At 39.0% G+C, this 14,065-nt stretch overlaps 2 protein-coding genes across 3 annotated transcripts in view; both read left to right on the top strand.

The window, feature by feature from the left end:
* The first annotated feature begins 2,426 nt into the window (after positions 1–2,426).
* On the top strand, positions 2,427–3,777 carry LOC108054944 (uncharacterized). Its single transcript, XM_017138065.3, has 3 exons — positions 2,427–2,560; positions 2,740–3,182; positions 3,238–3,777. The coding sequence occupies exons 1-3, from the start codon at positions 2,545–2,547 to the stop codon at positions 3,538–3,540; spliced, it is 762 nt and encodes a 253-aa protein (XP_016993554.2). The 5' UTR covers positions 2,427–2,544; the 3' UTR covers positions 3,541–3,777.
* A 1,609-nt stretch (positions 3,778–5,386) lies between these two features.
* Positions 5,387–14,065, top strand: part of LOC108063845 (uncharacterized) — an 89,737-nt gene continuing 81,058 nt past the window's right edge. For both annotated transcript variants that reach the window (XM_070218502.1, XM_070218500.1), the window contains exon 1: positions 5,387–5,684. The gene's annotated coding sequence lies outside the window, so the exon portion shown is untranslated. The remainder of the gene's footprint in view (positions 5,685–14,065) is intronic.

Genomic DNA, 14,065 nt, shown 5'->3' with positions numbered 1-14,065 from the left:
TTAGGCTAATGAAATGCTTGTTAAGTGGAAACGATGATGACAACATCCATCTATCCATCCATCCTCAAAGTGGCTCGAAAAAAGCAAAAAGCAAAACAGACGGACGATGGACAGGGAAAATGCTGAATGCTGGCCACATTTTCTATTGACCCACATAGTCATCTGTCCTCGACTGCTTAATTATTCATTATTATTTGGCTTTTGTGGCTGTTTGTTTGCGTTCCACCAACTGTGAATCGAGGCTGTCAATGAGTCTCGTAGTTTGTGTGGATGTGGACGTGGATGTGGAGGATCGAACTAATGAGAACCAGAAAGTCCAGTCATCGTTCGATGGCCCTTTGGGTGTCAGGGTGATCGGATGACGGATGGCTAATTAATTGCTGGAGTGAGAATCTTGACTAAAGTCTTGGCAAAAAAGTAAATGACAAGCCTTAAAACATCGTCAAAGTGCGAGTTAAACTGGAATATTATTACATCCACATTTTTAAAGTTTTTGTAAAAGTGTAAACATGATCTTGTTTTGCTTATTAATATCACAGAAACATTTTTTTAAATCGGATTATTCGTTTAAAAGTTAGAATCAATTTAAAAGTCATGAGCAATCAAAGTTTTGCCCAATAGGTGGCGCTAGTTTGAAAAAAATAAATAGGTTGCTCTTTAAGGCAGCGAAACATATCAACGTATGTAAACCTTTTTTTACCATTTAAATAAAAAACGAAATGGTCAAAAAAAAAGACAAAAAATGCACATACTTGAGTAGAAAAATCTTGGCCAGAACTTCGGTTCAAAAACCAAAAGAAAGCAAACGAAACCGAGAAGCTGCGTAGGTGGAAGAACCACTCAAGCTGCTCGCCCTGCCCTGTCGTCCTTCCCCTTAAATGCTGTCAGCATATGTGCATAAATTTCACACGTGGCGCCCAGCGATTCATGCATTTTACATGCACCAAAGGATTTCCCAGCTCCACTTTTGCGTCGCAGAATGATTTTCCAACTCCATCGCCCACCGCCCATCCATTGTCCGTCGTGTGGCTGCTCAGTTTTTTTCCACATTTTCATTTTTGTTTTCTCCCCTTTTTTTTTTTGGTTTTTGGTTCCTGCCCCGAAAAACAAAAAAAAAGGGAAACGACGAATGTCGGCAATGGCAGACGGCTTGTTTGTTAATACGAAGGCATTTAATTTTTAATCGCTGCATCCGACTCGAAGTTGACGTTGTCCCAGATCCTCCTCCAACTCCTCCTGCTCCTGGTCGTCCTCATCCACATCCACATCCTTCCACCTACTGCCTTCCTCACCAATTGTTAACCCAGCGCGTTACATATGTTTAATGAAGAGAGAGAACCGAACCGCACGCACGAGTTGCTCGAGCGCAGGACCTGAAGTCCACGGGGTTTTCAAGGGAAGGATGTTTTACAGAGAGCGAAAATAGAGGGAGCTTTAAAAAAATATTGAATTTTGGGTTTAAAGTAGAGCTACGAATCAATCGATAGTTAATCGATATTTTTGATAGCACGCTTTTGATGATCAGTCCAATTCTTCCACTCTTGCATTTTTGCTTCATCCTGGAGTTGCAAAACAATCGATGGTTTTTTCGATTCTTCCGATAGAATGCCAGAAAATGCAATGGAGAATCACAATTAAATGTTGCCTTTTGCTATTTTTTAGAAATTTTTATTAAAACATCGAAAATACGGTGTTTTTTGCAGTCCTCTATTTATTTTAAGAAGCTTTTGATTTTTTCCAGTGCAATTTGTGCGGTTAAAGCCTGCCTTTGGCTGGTAATGCATTCAGTGCCTTTGCAGCACCACATATGAATATCTATATATACATATAGGTATATAGGAATGTGCAGCAGATAGATATGTATGGGATGCTCGCTTCTGACTCTGCGGCAAGTTATTATAACAGTTCATTGATTTTCAATTTTCAATGCATTTCATTGTTTGCCGTTTTCCTCTTCTTTTTTCACTTTTTATTTTTTTTGCCGTTTTGCCACCTACTCCCGCTTCTTTCTCCATTTCTCTGGCAATGGAAATGGCTCAACTTGCGGCAGTGGCAACTGCAAAACTCACTCGTATGCATAAATTTATTCCAAGTTTATTTTTGCCGAGAGCCAACGAACAGCGAAAGCCATAAAAAATTAACCAAAAAAGGAGGTAGGAAATTTAAGTGATTTCGCAGGCTTAAAAATGCAATGAAATGCAATGGTGGGTCTCAGACGGAATTGTCCCAATGCAGATGCGGTTTATAATGCTTAAAGCTCGAGTTATTTATGACAGACGACAACAACAACAGGCAGCGGGGAAATTGGGTGGAAAATGGGAAATGCTCTTCGATTGATCACGGATTTTTCCATGCCTTTTCCTTTTTATTGCAAGTCCTTTACATTTTTCATTCCTTGATGGAACTTAAATCATTAAGTGCTTCGACCTTGCTTTAAAGCAGGCCTGGTATTTTATTTTTCCTCCGACTTCAAGTCGGTTCGTATAGAATCGCATAAAGTAAACACAAATATATGTTTCAAAAACTCCTGTGAAAAAATTAACAATGGAAAAACAAGAAAGTAAGTAAGGTAGGATAGAAGCACAAGCATAATATATAATCTATACTCTATATATATTATAATTATTATACTAAGCTAGCCTGCGGTCACACGGCTGTCTTGCATTGGGCACACGTCGATTCTTCTTTGTATATATTATAATTCCCCATTCTAAACCTTGTGTTTTTGTTTCTCCCTAGTAATATATCAAACGCTGAAGTCGAGACACCTGCCCACAAACCCCAGCGTCCTGTTAAACTGGGTGAATGCCCTGATCGGAAGCGACTTTGATTCTCTGAAGCATCTGCGCAGTGGAATCGTGTGGTGTCGCCTGCTGGAGGCTCTATGTCCCGGATCCATTGACCTGGACGCGCTGCAATACGACAAGTTGGGCTGGCTGCAAAATTACCGGGTGCTGCGAAGGTCCCTCAAAAAGTTGGGTTACCAACCCCTCATTGATGTGTCCGAGTTGGTGGCGGGGAAAATCGGAGATACTATATACCTTCTACACTTTTTCATCGATTTATTCAATGCAACTTTGGGTAGAAAAATTAAGGAGGGGACCACCAGCGATCCCAAAGGCTCCTCAATGGTGGAGAGCGTAATGCAGTGGTTCAAGAGCTTCTTTGTCAAGGAAAGTGAGGTAAGTATACGGAAAATGATGTGAATAAAAGTATATATATTTAAAATATACCTAGGAGGCACCCGAGAAGAAGACTGAGGCAAAGATCAAGGAGGAATTTAATCGACAGGCATTGCTATTGCTATTCGTACCCGAATCAACCGGAGAAATGGTGCAGAGGCCAACGACTGATCATCAACGAATTTCTCTAAATGACGAGCAAGCAAGGGCATATCGTCTGCAGAAGGATGAGGACCACCGAATACTCCGCTTATTGGTTAATTCTATCACAGAACTGCGGCGCGGCAGGCATCTGATGGAGCAACAATGGTTGGCCAGTCTCAGGGAGCAGTCGCAGTCTCGGCATGGCGCAAAATAGGTGTTTTAGTCCATCACATCCTCTTTCCTCACCTTTCCTCTGCTCTCCGCTCTTTCTTTTTTTTTCCTTTCCGGCTGTCAGCTGTCCGACACTTAATACACGTCTTAATAAGGTTTCCCGTCCACATCCATTTGGTTCAGAGTTTTCCTTGGTCAAACTGTTTTTCTTCTCCTTCTCCTTCGCTACTTCTGTACTTTTTTTCTTCTGTACTTTTCTTGCCATCCTCCGACAGACAGACAGACAGGCGGCGGAGGACAACAAGAGCCTTGGCTTGGCGTTCCCCTAACTTTGTTTACTTGTAATTACTTTGACCTTGTGCGGCGTGCAGCCATGTCCTGGAAAATTGGAGGTGGCTGAGAGTCAAGATGAGAGGATGGTCAAGATGACAGTGCGTACAGTGGGCCCAAGTGTTAAAATTGAAATTATAAGTGTGTTTCGAGGAAGACGGGGCTTTAAAGAAGTAAAGGAAAAATAATTGCTTAGCATTTAAAAAATTATAAAGAATTTGTAGTTTGATAAATCCTAAAAACTTGCTTTAAACTTTCTATACACACCCATTGTGACAGTGTTAAATTAGTTATTTCTTTTCTATTCACAGCAGCGTTTCAGGTTTCTGTCCTCCTCGTCTTTTTCGTTTCGTTTCCTTTCTTTTCCTTTTAATTTTGTTTTATTTTTTTCGCCGGCGAATTGCCATTACAATTTCATTTCATTTGAGTTCAGTTCGGTGTGGTTCGGTTCAAGACCCCTGCTCAGTGACCTGGCCCCCGCCCATGCCATTCCATTCCGTTCGCTTTACAGGTATTTAATTTGATTGTTCTGCATTCGCTCCCCTGTGGCGGCAAATCGAGGGGAGGTTCGGTTCGTGGGTTATGTCTTTATTTAATACCAGCTCATAAATTTTAATTATGTGCATTTTTAAGTACGTGACCCTTTGCTCCGCTCGCTCGCCTTTTCTACTTCTACTTCTACTTCTCCTTCACCGCTTCCTTTTCTCCTTTTTTTTGTTCTGGGGCAGTGCATCATCATCAGCACTGAAGCATTAAATAAGCCCTAAAAGCAAAGGGAATGGCACTGGATGGTTGGTTGGAGATCCTTTCCTATCGAAGGGTTGTTTTCCCTATTTCCGTTTCGACTGCTGGAAGGCCCATCAATTAGGGGAGCGCAGAATGACCTGGCACCCTGATGACCCCGAAACAAGGACCCTTTTTCCATGATCCAGATGGAGTTCGATGTCGTCTAATTGCATAAGGTGTTTAAAAGTAAGAAAGGAATTTTTTACAGCATACTTTTAGACACCTTCATAAATTATTTAAAATGCCTATATGATATTTATTTTTATAAATTAAAAATATAATTTTGTAACACATTCCACTTTTCTTGCTTTCAGTTCAAGTCGGCGTAAGCATCATTCTGCAATATTTATTTTTAATCCGGATAATCATTGCATCAGCTTCATAAATTTATTTTATTAATAGTTCTATATGTTACAAATTACTTATATTACTTTTCTTGATTTCAGCTAAAATCGGCGTCAGCAACGTCACTCAGCATCGTATTCCAGTCAGCAAACTCAAAGCACAAAACTTCAAGACGAAATATTAATAATTATATTTTAATCTATCCAAAATCACTAGGGTTTTTTCCAATCCCCTATAAGTGTGACTAGAAGTATGCAATTAATCTGTGAATTTATTTTGAATCCGGATGATAAATGCATTTTTTTATGGCATACTTTTAGACATCTTCATAAGCTATTTCAAAACCCCTTGTGATATTAATTTTTCTTTATTTTACAAATTACTTATATAACTTTTATTGCTCTCAGCTAAAATCGGCGTAAGCATCATCGTCCTGCAAAATCAGAGTGCCTTTTATGGTTTCACAGTCGTCCAATCAGGCAACTCAAAACGCCCCACTTGTTACCGCTTCAGCTGTTGTTTTTGGTCGGGATTTTAACCGGTCACGACCTTTTCAATTGCCAGCAGCACCCGCGACACTTTAACCATTTGCAACCTGCAACCTTGCAACAATGCAACATAGCAACATAGCGACACTGCAACATTGCCATATACTGCAGCATCATTGCAGGCGGACCAAAAAGCGAAGCCGCAAAACCGACAATCAACATTTAAACTGATGATGGGGTGAGTTATTCTCCATGAAATATCCAATCCCACCTACACCTAAAAATCTGTGTTGGCAAATATTGGTACTCATTTTGTGTACCTAGTAGGGATAAAATAATAGTACCAACAAATACTATTTTAATATTTCCTAAGACTCCTAAGAACTCAATTTTATTGGGTTTCTTATAGAATATAAGTATAGATAAAAATCCGATTAAAAATTAGTATTAAATTATCATAAGTACCTAAACTTAGGTAACATTATTTGGATACTTTCCCACACTTCTAACTAAAAATGTATATGTATCATATCATATTTTAATTGTTCTTTCTTGTTACTTATACAGTTTAACGGCAATCTTATTTTGTTATTCATTGTTTAATTTTTTATATTTTTAAATCAAAATGGGCTACGAATATTTCCCAACACTGCTAACAACCAATGCCTCCTAAGCAGAGCGCGTCAATTACATTTTCGTTTGGTTTTCGGTTGGGTGTTGCATTGCGAAATTCGCCCCCCGGCTTTGGCCTCTGGCTCCCGGGAAAAGTGCCTTGTGCCTTGCCCCTTTTGCCCCTTTTGGGAAACCCAAACCCAAACCAAACCGAATCCCATTCCCATTCCCCCGTCGAGCGATGCACAATCCCAACATTGATTTAGTGCTGCCACCGACAGACGGTTTGGTTGGGCTCTCGTGGACGAGTCGCCAAATGCACATCGATATAGTTATTATGTCTCTTGGCTGCAGCTCTTCCCAAAGGGGAATAGAGGAGGGAAACGGAGTGGGGAAAACCTGACCCCTGGCGAAACCTGGCTAATGGAAGTCGCGCCATCAAAAGTGGGCCACAGGGCAGACTAGACGAGACGAGAGCTTAGTTAGAGTGTGGAAGAGAGACCTTATAATTAACCCTGAGTTTGATGATCTTTGGGCCTACGGATTACTTTAAAAAGATTGGCGATCGAAAGAGATTAAGTGATCTGATGTATTGAACAATTATTACTTCATTTTTCTAAAATACAAAGCCTTAATGGAATAAGGTTACATCATAAAAACAATGGGTTTGGTCTTAGGCTATAAAAATATACTATCGACATTTCGATATTTTCGATATTTACGATATTCTTTAAAGAACGATGTTTTTCTGATGTTTAATTATAAACAAATTTACAATCTATTTCTTACAAAAATCGATATTATCGATAAAATATTGTGAAAAAATCGATATTTTCCAAGCTCTAAGTTTTCCTCCTACGAAACCATTTATCTCAAAGTTGAGTTTTAACCCAGTGATCACTTCCCTTGAAAACTTTGGCAAAGGAGTTTCATGAACTGAAATCGACTTGGCTACTCCACTCCATGAGGGCTCATCATACATCATTCAGCATTAGCAACTGGATTTATTTGCACTCAATCATGGGTGTAGGTGCGCCCCCCTTTCGCTGCCCGCTTTCCCTATGGGGGAATTGTAACTGCATTTACCCTTTTTTTTGTTTTTCTCTGGCGGCGACCTTAAGCCTTCCAAGTGCAAACAGCTTGTTGTCTGTTCATCGCAGCCGTTTCGGGGAATCCATAATGCATGTGCAGCAGTCCCTTTTGACCCCTTTTGTCCCTCTCTTCTCACCCCTCTTACCCCTCCCATGTTTGCAATAATTCAACTTTTGTTTCCGCCCCTCTAAACTTGCAGCCAAAAATGGCCAAAAGGTGTAACTTTTTTTTACATTGGGCAGGGGACGACGCCCCAATAATATTTTTGTTGAACGGCCACTTTCGGTAAATAAAGAGGGAAGGGAAGAGGGAGAGAACGTAAACGCAGCAGAAACAATATAACTTTTTTACCATTGGCATAGCGACAAAATCGTTTATATAATTTCAATAACACATTTTTAGCTTTAAAATATTAAAAAAAAGAATGGAATCAAAGAGGATTTATAAATAGTAATGATCCAATATTAAGAGATTTATATTTGACTTATAAATAGTATTTTTATACATAAGAAAAATAAACTTAAAATATTAATAAAAAAGAGAATATTTTTTTTTATAAATAAGTATCTCTTTTTTATAAAAAAATATTCTATTTAATATTTTTTCATTACTATTTATTCATCATTTTCAAATGATTTTGTTTTTTTAATATTTTAAGCTTAAGTTAACATTGTCTAAAAAAAATCTAGAATTAAATAGGAGTTACTATTTGCAATGCTGATTTTATTGGCGCCACTGTCGTAGAGCTGAGGCGTCTAACCAAGTTTTTGTTGTTGTTTGTTGCCGGTACGCAAAAGTTGGACAGACAAATTCCCCCCTTAACCAACCCCCCCGGAAATATTGGTAGTCTCCTCTTCCTACGGAATCTGTGTGTATCAGTGGCCAGGATTTATGTGTTTATATTGCGAGTTTGAAGTTGGTTTGGCAGTCCGCGCTTTGCTGCTGCAGTTTTACTACAAGGGTGGCGATTGTGAGGGGGATTGCGAAGGGCGGGGAGGGGTCACCTTTATAGAGGATGGGGGTGGTGCTCTGCGGTTGCACAACCGTCGGCCTGGGCGCATAAATTGCAGCCACGTTTATGTATCGCAAAAAGTGTGCTATCCAAAAGTGCAAAAACAAAACAAAGCATTTTTTCGTGGCACGAGGTTCGGGGGGGTTTGAAATATTCGGAATGGATAGCCAGACAAGTTGCCAAGTTTCCCAAAAAAAAAAGGGAAGTCGTGGAGGAATCATTGAACAACTTTGATTGAAAGAAGCAGTCTTTGTTCGATAGGTGGATTGTCAACTTAAAATCGGGAAATATTGAAGATAAACTATGGGAGTCTCTGGGATTTTTGTGTTTCACAAAGGTTTAAATATCGATTCTTATTCTCACAAAGGTTTAAATATCGATTCTTAAATACCTTTAAATTTTTAGCAGGGTCGCACTGTTCAGCCCTTGGAGATTGCATTTTTTCCAGCCTCCCTTCTTTTATCTGCAATTCTTTCGTAATTTTTTCAATCAATTTCCTAAGACTTAAAATGATTTAGTTGCCACCTTCGTTCATGTCAATCCATTTTCACCTTGACTCTCTTGAAGCATCGAGAAAATGTTAAAAAAAATATATAGATGGTAAATGAATGCCGGCTGGCTTGCTGCTTTTGCCCTCAGAGTCTGTAAATGAAAAAGTTTTGATTGCTTTTAGCAACAACAGAAAAAAAAAATGGCAACGGGGAAAATATGATCATAAGCCATGCAGCAGAACAGAAAATCGGTTGGGGGAAAAGCGGGAAAAAATTGCAATGCAAAAGCACATTTTTAGCATATTGCCAGGCCCTAAAACCCAACCCCTCACACGAGGCAAACACCCAAAAAAAAAAACCCTCAACACATGGCACATAAATCTTGCACCTGGAAAAAAGGGGGGCTGGAGAATATGTGGGGGCGTGGCACGTAAGCAAGGTGCTAATGGCAATCTCTGTAGTGAGTGGAGTGTGTGTGTGTGAAGGGCGAAAAGGAGCAAGAGTTATTTTTTCCAATTTTCAATGTAATTTCTGTCCCCCCTTACCATCGCCCCTGCCCCCCTTTCATCATCCCTCTTGGCAGATTTTTTTATTGGCGCGATATTGAAAATTATGCGAAAGCGCTAAAGCGATTTATGCTTCATTTTGGGACAAGGAAAAGGTGAAAGAAAAGCAAACAGGGGTTAATGGTGCAACTGAAAGGAAATAAATAATGGTGTGCATTTCACTTGTAAATATTAGGTTTGAAAATATTTTTTGTGGTGTATTTTTTAATTTAAAAAAATGAACAAATTTAAACTTTATACAGATTTTGGATTAACGTCCTACTAATTAATAATAATTATGTAATAATTTTAGTTTAAGTAATTATATTAATAAATTAGTAATTTAAATTACTTTTATAAAGTTCCAATAATCCAAATAGTTGCATGCCGCTAAATGTTTTTTTTAATTTATTCTTTATTTAATCTTTTAGTTTTAAATATATATTGCTTACAATAAATAGCGTAAATTGATTTAATTTCCCAATTGTCGAACGACAACTGACAAATTGACAGACAGAAAGATTAATCAAACAAAGAAGCTTCAAACTAGCAGACCCCAATCAGTGTTTAACCCCCTGAGCGCTCCCCTCTTCCGAAATTATTTTGACCGCGACCTAATCGGGCCTGACATTAACACCCCATGTTCCCCCTTTCCTTGACCAAAAAAAAAGAGAAGAGCTGAGCTGCACACTGAAATCGGATTCGACAATTAGTCCAAACCGCTGCTGATGGGCAAGCGGCGATAAGCCTAAGCCCCCCTTTTCAGTTTTATCCACCGACCACCGATTGTGCGTAGACCTTAATGATGATGGCACTGAAGATGATATGTTTCTGTTGCAATTGGGTGTCGTGTCGGGGTCACCTATTTGAGATTGAGATTGAAACCCAATGGAAACCCATGCATTTTTGGGGCCCTACGACCAGAGTTGCCAAATTGGCTCTTTTTTTGGCTAGATAATAGGGTTTTTGATGTATCTTTTATTTAATTGTATCGCAATTTAATTTTTGATTTTATTTTAATTTTTTTAAATACTACTAGAAAAAGGATTAAAATTTTATTTTTTTCTGAGTAGAGTTGCCAAACTTCATTGGCTAGATAAAAATCCTTTTTACAAGACCCAAACTGTCTTTAATTTAATTTTATAGCAATTTAATTTTTGTTTTTTGACTAAATTCTCATAAAAAAAGGATAACCCAAAACTAATAATATTTTTAAAATACTATAATAAAACAATTTCGGTATGATAAATTATAAAAAACCATAGGTATCTCGGCTGTGATTTTTCCCATCTTCATTTGCGCATCACTGCAAGATTTGTACTCTTTTTCGATTGCCGCTTGTCACTCGTTAGGCATTCATTTCATTCATTTGTCGAGGGTCTGACAGGGCGACTTAATGACAGACAGCCGCCATCCAGCCATACAGCCAACAGACCTTGGTGGTTGGTGGTTGGAGGTGCCAGTGGTGCAAAGTGGTGCGGAGGTGGTGGCGCAACCGATGACTCGGGCGCTTCGGGTCGCCACTTGAGGCTCTGAAGCTCTTAACTCTCTGGCTTAATTACAACACCGATTTTCGGGGCCCCGAAAGGTGCCACCAAAACTGCAGCTGCCAACAGTTGACAGGAGGGGTTGCGATGGGGTTAAGGGGCCAAGAAGGGGTTAAGGCAAGACCATCGCAATTTCGGCTGCAATTCCAATTGCCTTCGATGAGCAAATGGATTGCTCAATTCGGAAGGTTGATTTCCCTTCCCTTCGTTTCGCATTATTACAGATTATCACAAATGATTAATAAATTACTATAAGGTGTCCCCACCTAATAATAATGTTTAAATATTTTCTTATGTCTTTACATCATTCATATCCATAGACGTTTATACAAAAATCATTCGCTTTTTCACTCACTCGGTGTAAAGTAGAAACGTTGGTATTCAAAAAGTATGACACAACAATTTGGTTCTGAAAACCCCTTAGCAACGAAATGTTGGATCCCCGCCACTGACTAAGGTATCTGAAACAATATCAATGGCAACTTTCCAAACGTTTCTTAATCGATTTTGAAGTTTGAAATCAAGAAAGTTACTTACAGATAAGTAAACTCCATTATATCTCATTAGGAAGCGGAAATCCGTGCTGTCCAGAAGTGTTTAACAAACGCTGATAAGATGGACTAAAGAAGAGTCTCCTGGATAACCTGAGGTACGCATTACGCATCCACCTCCCCTTCTCTGCTCCACATCATTGCCAGGTCATAAATCACAATTCGTGGCCTATGAGCCGCTTTTGGCAATGCTCTTTGCCTTCTGTGAAACTTTCCTTGGCACTCTGCCTTCCTTTTGCCCTGCTGCCGCCTTCCTTTATCCCCTTCACTTCACTTCTTGGCACTGTATCATTTTTTTCTAGATCTCTGCACTGAGGGGGAACTTTGGAGCGAAAAAAGTTTCTTTGGCAAAGTTTATGTGCCACTTGCAAAGATTTACTGGCTAAACTTTTGCATTTTGCATACAGAGGATGAGGATGAGAGCAGCACGGCGATGGGGACATTTCGCAGATATGCGAACGATTCACAGTACAAGTTCCCGAATTTGTTGCTATATCCTTGTTTTTTCTTCTACTTCTTCTTTTTTTCGTTACTTCTCCACATTCCACATTTGGGTAAAAACAAATCCAAGTTTTCAAAGACATCGCTGTCACAGAAAAGGTGCAAGGCGCAAGTAGAGCCGAAGACAGAGGCATACGGACAAAGATACGGACAAACGGGCAGACTGGCGGACAAATGAAAAGATTGACAGTCAGGCGGACTGTAGTACACCCAAATCCGTGGGAATCATGCGTTTCTGTGAGCGGCCTCCTGGATTCCAAATTCCCAACTGCAAGTCCTCCTGAATAATGCATTCCAGGAGGGCAGGATGGAATGGGGGTGGTCCTCCACCGATTTCGACAGTTGATTAGGCAGACAGAAAAGTTTAGTGTCCCCCGAGAGCGAAAAGCAAAGGGTTGCCAAGAGTTCGCCAGACGATTTTGAAATGCTCTTTTGAGGCAATTAAATGAATGTAAATATTGCGTTAATATTACAATTGATTTGACTTTGCAAATCTATTTACTTTATTTAAAATGGAATTTAAATGACTTCAAACTACTTTATAAACAACAAAATATATTTTATCTTCATCACTATATTTAATTATTTAAAGAAAAAGAATGAACTTTAATTTAACACCCTAGTTAAAAGTAATAAGTAAATTAGGGTCGAAAGAATGGATCCTCTAGGATAAAAGTGAAAGAAAGAATATTTACAGAATATATGTTTTAACTTAGAACATTTTTCAAACAAAGCCACTTCCCCAAAATGGATCAGAATAGAAGGCTCTTCGGTAATACCCGTAATCCCATCGCGGCTTTAGGAACCGTAAGCTCTGGTAATATCCTTGCCGTGAAACAGAGGTGACAGGATGAATGGAGGGCATAAATAAAACTAGAAAACTAGCAAACGAATGCAAAAACATTTTACCAACTTTTCTTTTTTTTTTGTGTTTTTTGTTGTTTTTTTTGTCAAGCAAAGCGACAAAAGCGAAGCGACAAACAGCAAACAAACAACGAACTCGGTTGAAAACTGAAAACGGAAAATGGAAAACTTTTGCAGCGAGAGCAGCAACAACAACAACAGCAGCATTCAAACAGAAGGAAAAGTTCATTTACGTAAATGTTTTTCTTCTGCTACTGCTTCGTTTTGGTTTTGTGTTTTTTTTTTTGGTTTTTTTTTTGAGAAATTAATCAGCAAATGGGTTTTCAATTTCCCATTAACACTCCACGACAAAAGTGAACTCCAAAGTTGCACTCACTTCTTCTTCATTTTCGTTTTCATCTTCATCCCCCCGAAAAGAGCTTTTGTCATTTTCCATTTCGGAGCCAAAATGAAGAAGAAGCCAATGGCATATGTAATCAGGGAAAAAGGGTAGAAAAAAAAGACAAATCTTCTTGTCACCTGAACAGGCGAATATCTATAATTAGGCAAAAAACAAAAAACATTGTTAGAAGGAGGGAATTCGGAGGCGCAATGGCGAAATCAGGAAACAGGTTGCATCACCATCGTAATCACCTTTCGACTCTGGGATGGGATCCTCATTATCATCTTCAGCCTCGCCGAGTCCCACTTACTTAACCCATACTTGCCACTCGGCACTTTGCTACCGATGGCTACCGTAAGGCGGTGTTTTTTTTTTAAAGTGCCAGTTTCGAGTGCCAGAGGTGGCCAAAAAAAGAAGCACGGGGGATATATGTATAGAAAGGCTAGTAAATATTACAGAATATATTTCATGTAATTTTCTATTATAAGAATTAGTATTTTATATTATTATAAAAACTGTAAAAGTGTAAATGTCATTTAGTTGTGTTTATAAATACCTATTTAAATGTAGAAGAAAATTTTGTAATCTGACCATTCATTAAAAAGTTATGAGCAAATAATGGTGAGTGAATGCAAGCAGTGCAAGCAGTCGATTTACTGCTTGCATAACTTTATCTCCCAGGCACTCGAGGTTTTTATCAAAAACTTTTTTAAACAACGCGAATTCTTAAGCTCCAGTTCAGTTTTAAAATTTTTATGTAACATTTATGGAAAGTTGATTAATAATGTGTTATTGTTTCTATAATTATAATTGCACCCCCTGTTATTTTTCGACTCCACTGCCTTTAGTTGTTGGGCAATAGTGACCGCTGATCATGAGGCAGCTTGCGTTGGTTGCCTCTGCCGCTTTTCGGTTGCAGTTTTCAGTTGCAGTTGCAGTTAAAGGTGACGATGATGACATCCCCAAAGTTGTATAACAAAGTGGGGCGGGGCAAAAGGAGTGTATGAAATACATTGAATCGC

The sequence above is a fragment of the Drosophila takahashii genome, chromosome X, assembly GCF_030179915.1.
Source record: "Drosophila takahashii strain IR98-3 E-12201 chromosome X, DtakHiC1v2, whole genome shotgun sequence".
Classification (NCBI taxonomy): domain Eukaryota; kingdom Metazoa; phylum Arthropoda; class Insecta; order Diptera; family Drosophilidae; genus Drosophila; species Drosophila takahashii.
This window is presented reverse-complemented; position numbering and strand designations above follow the sequence as displayed.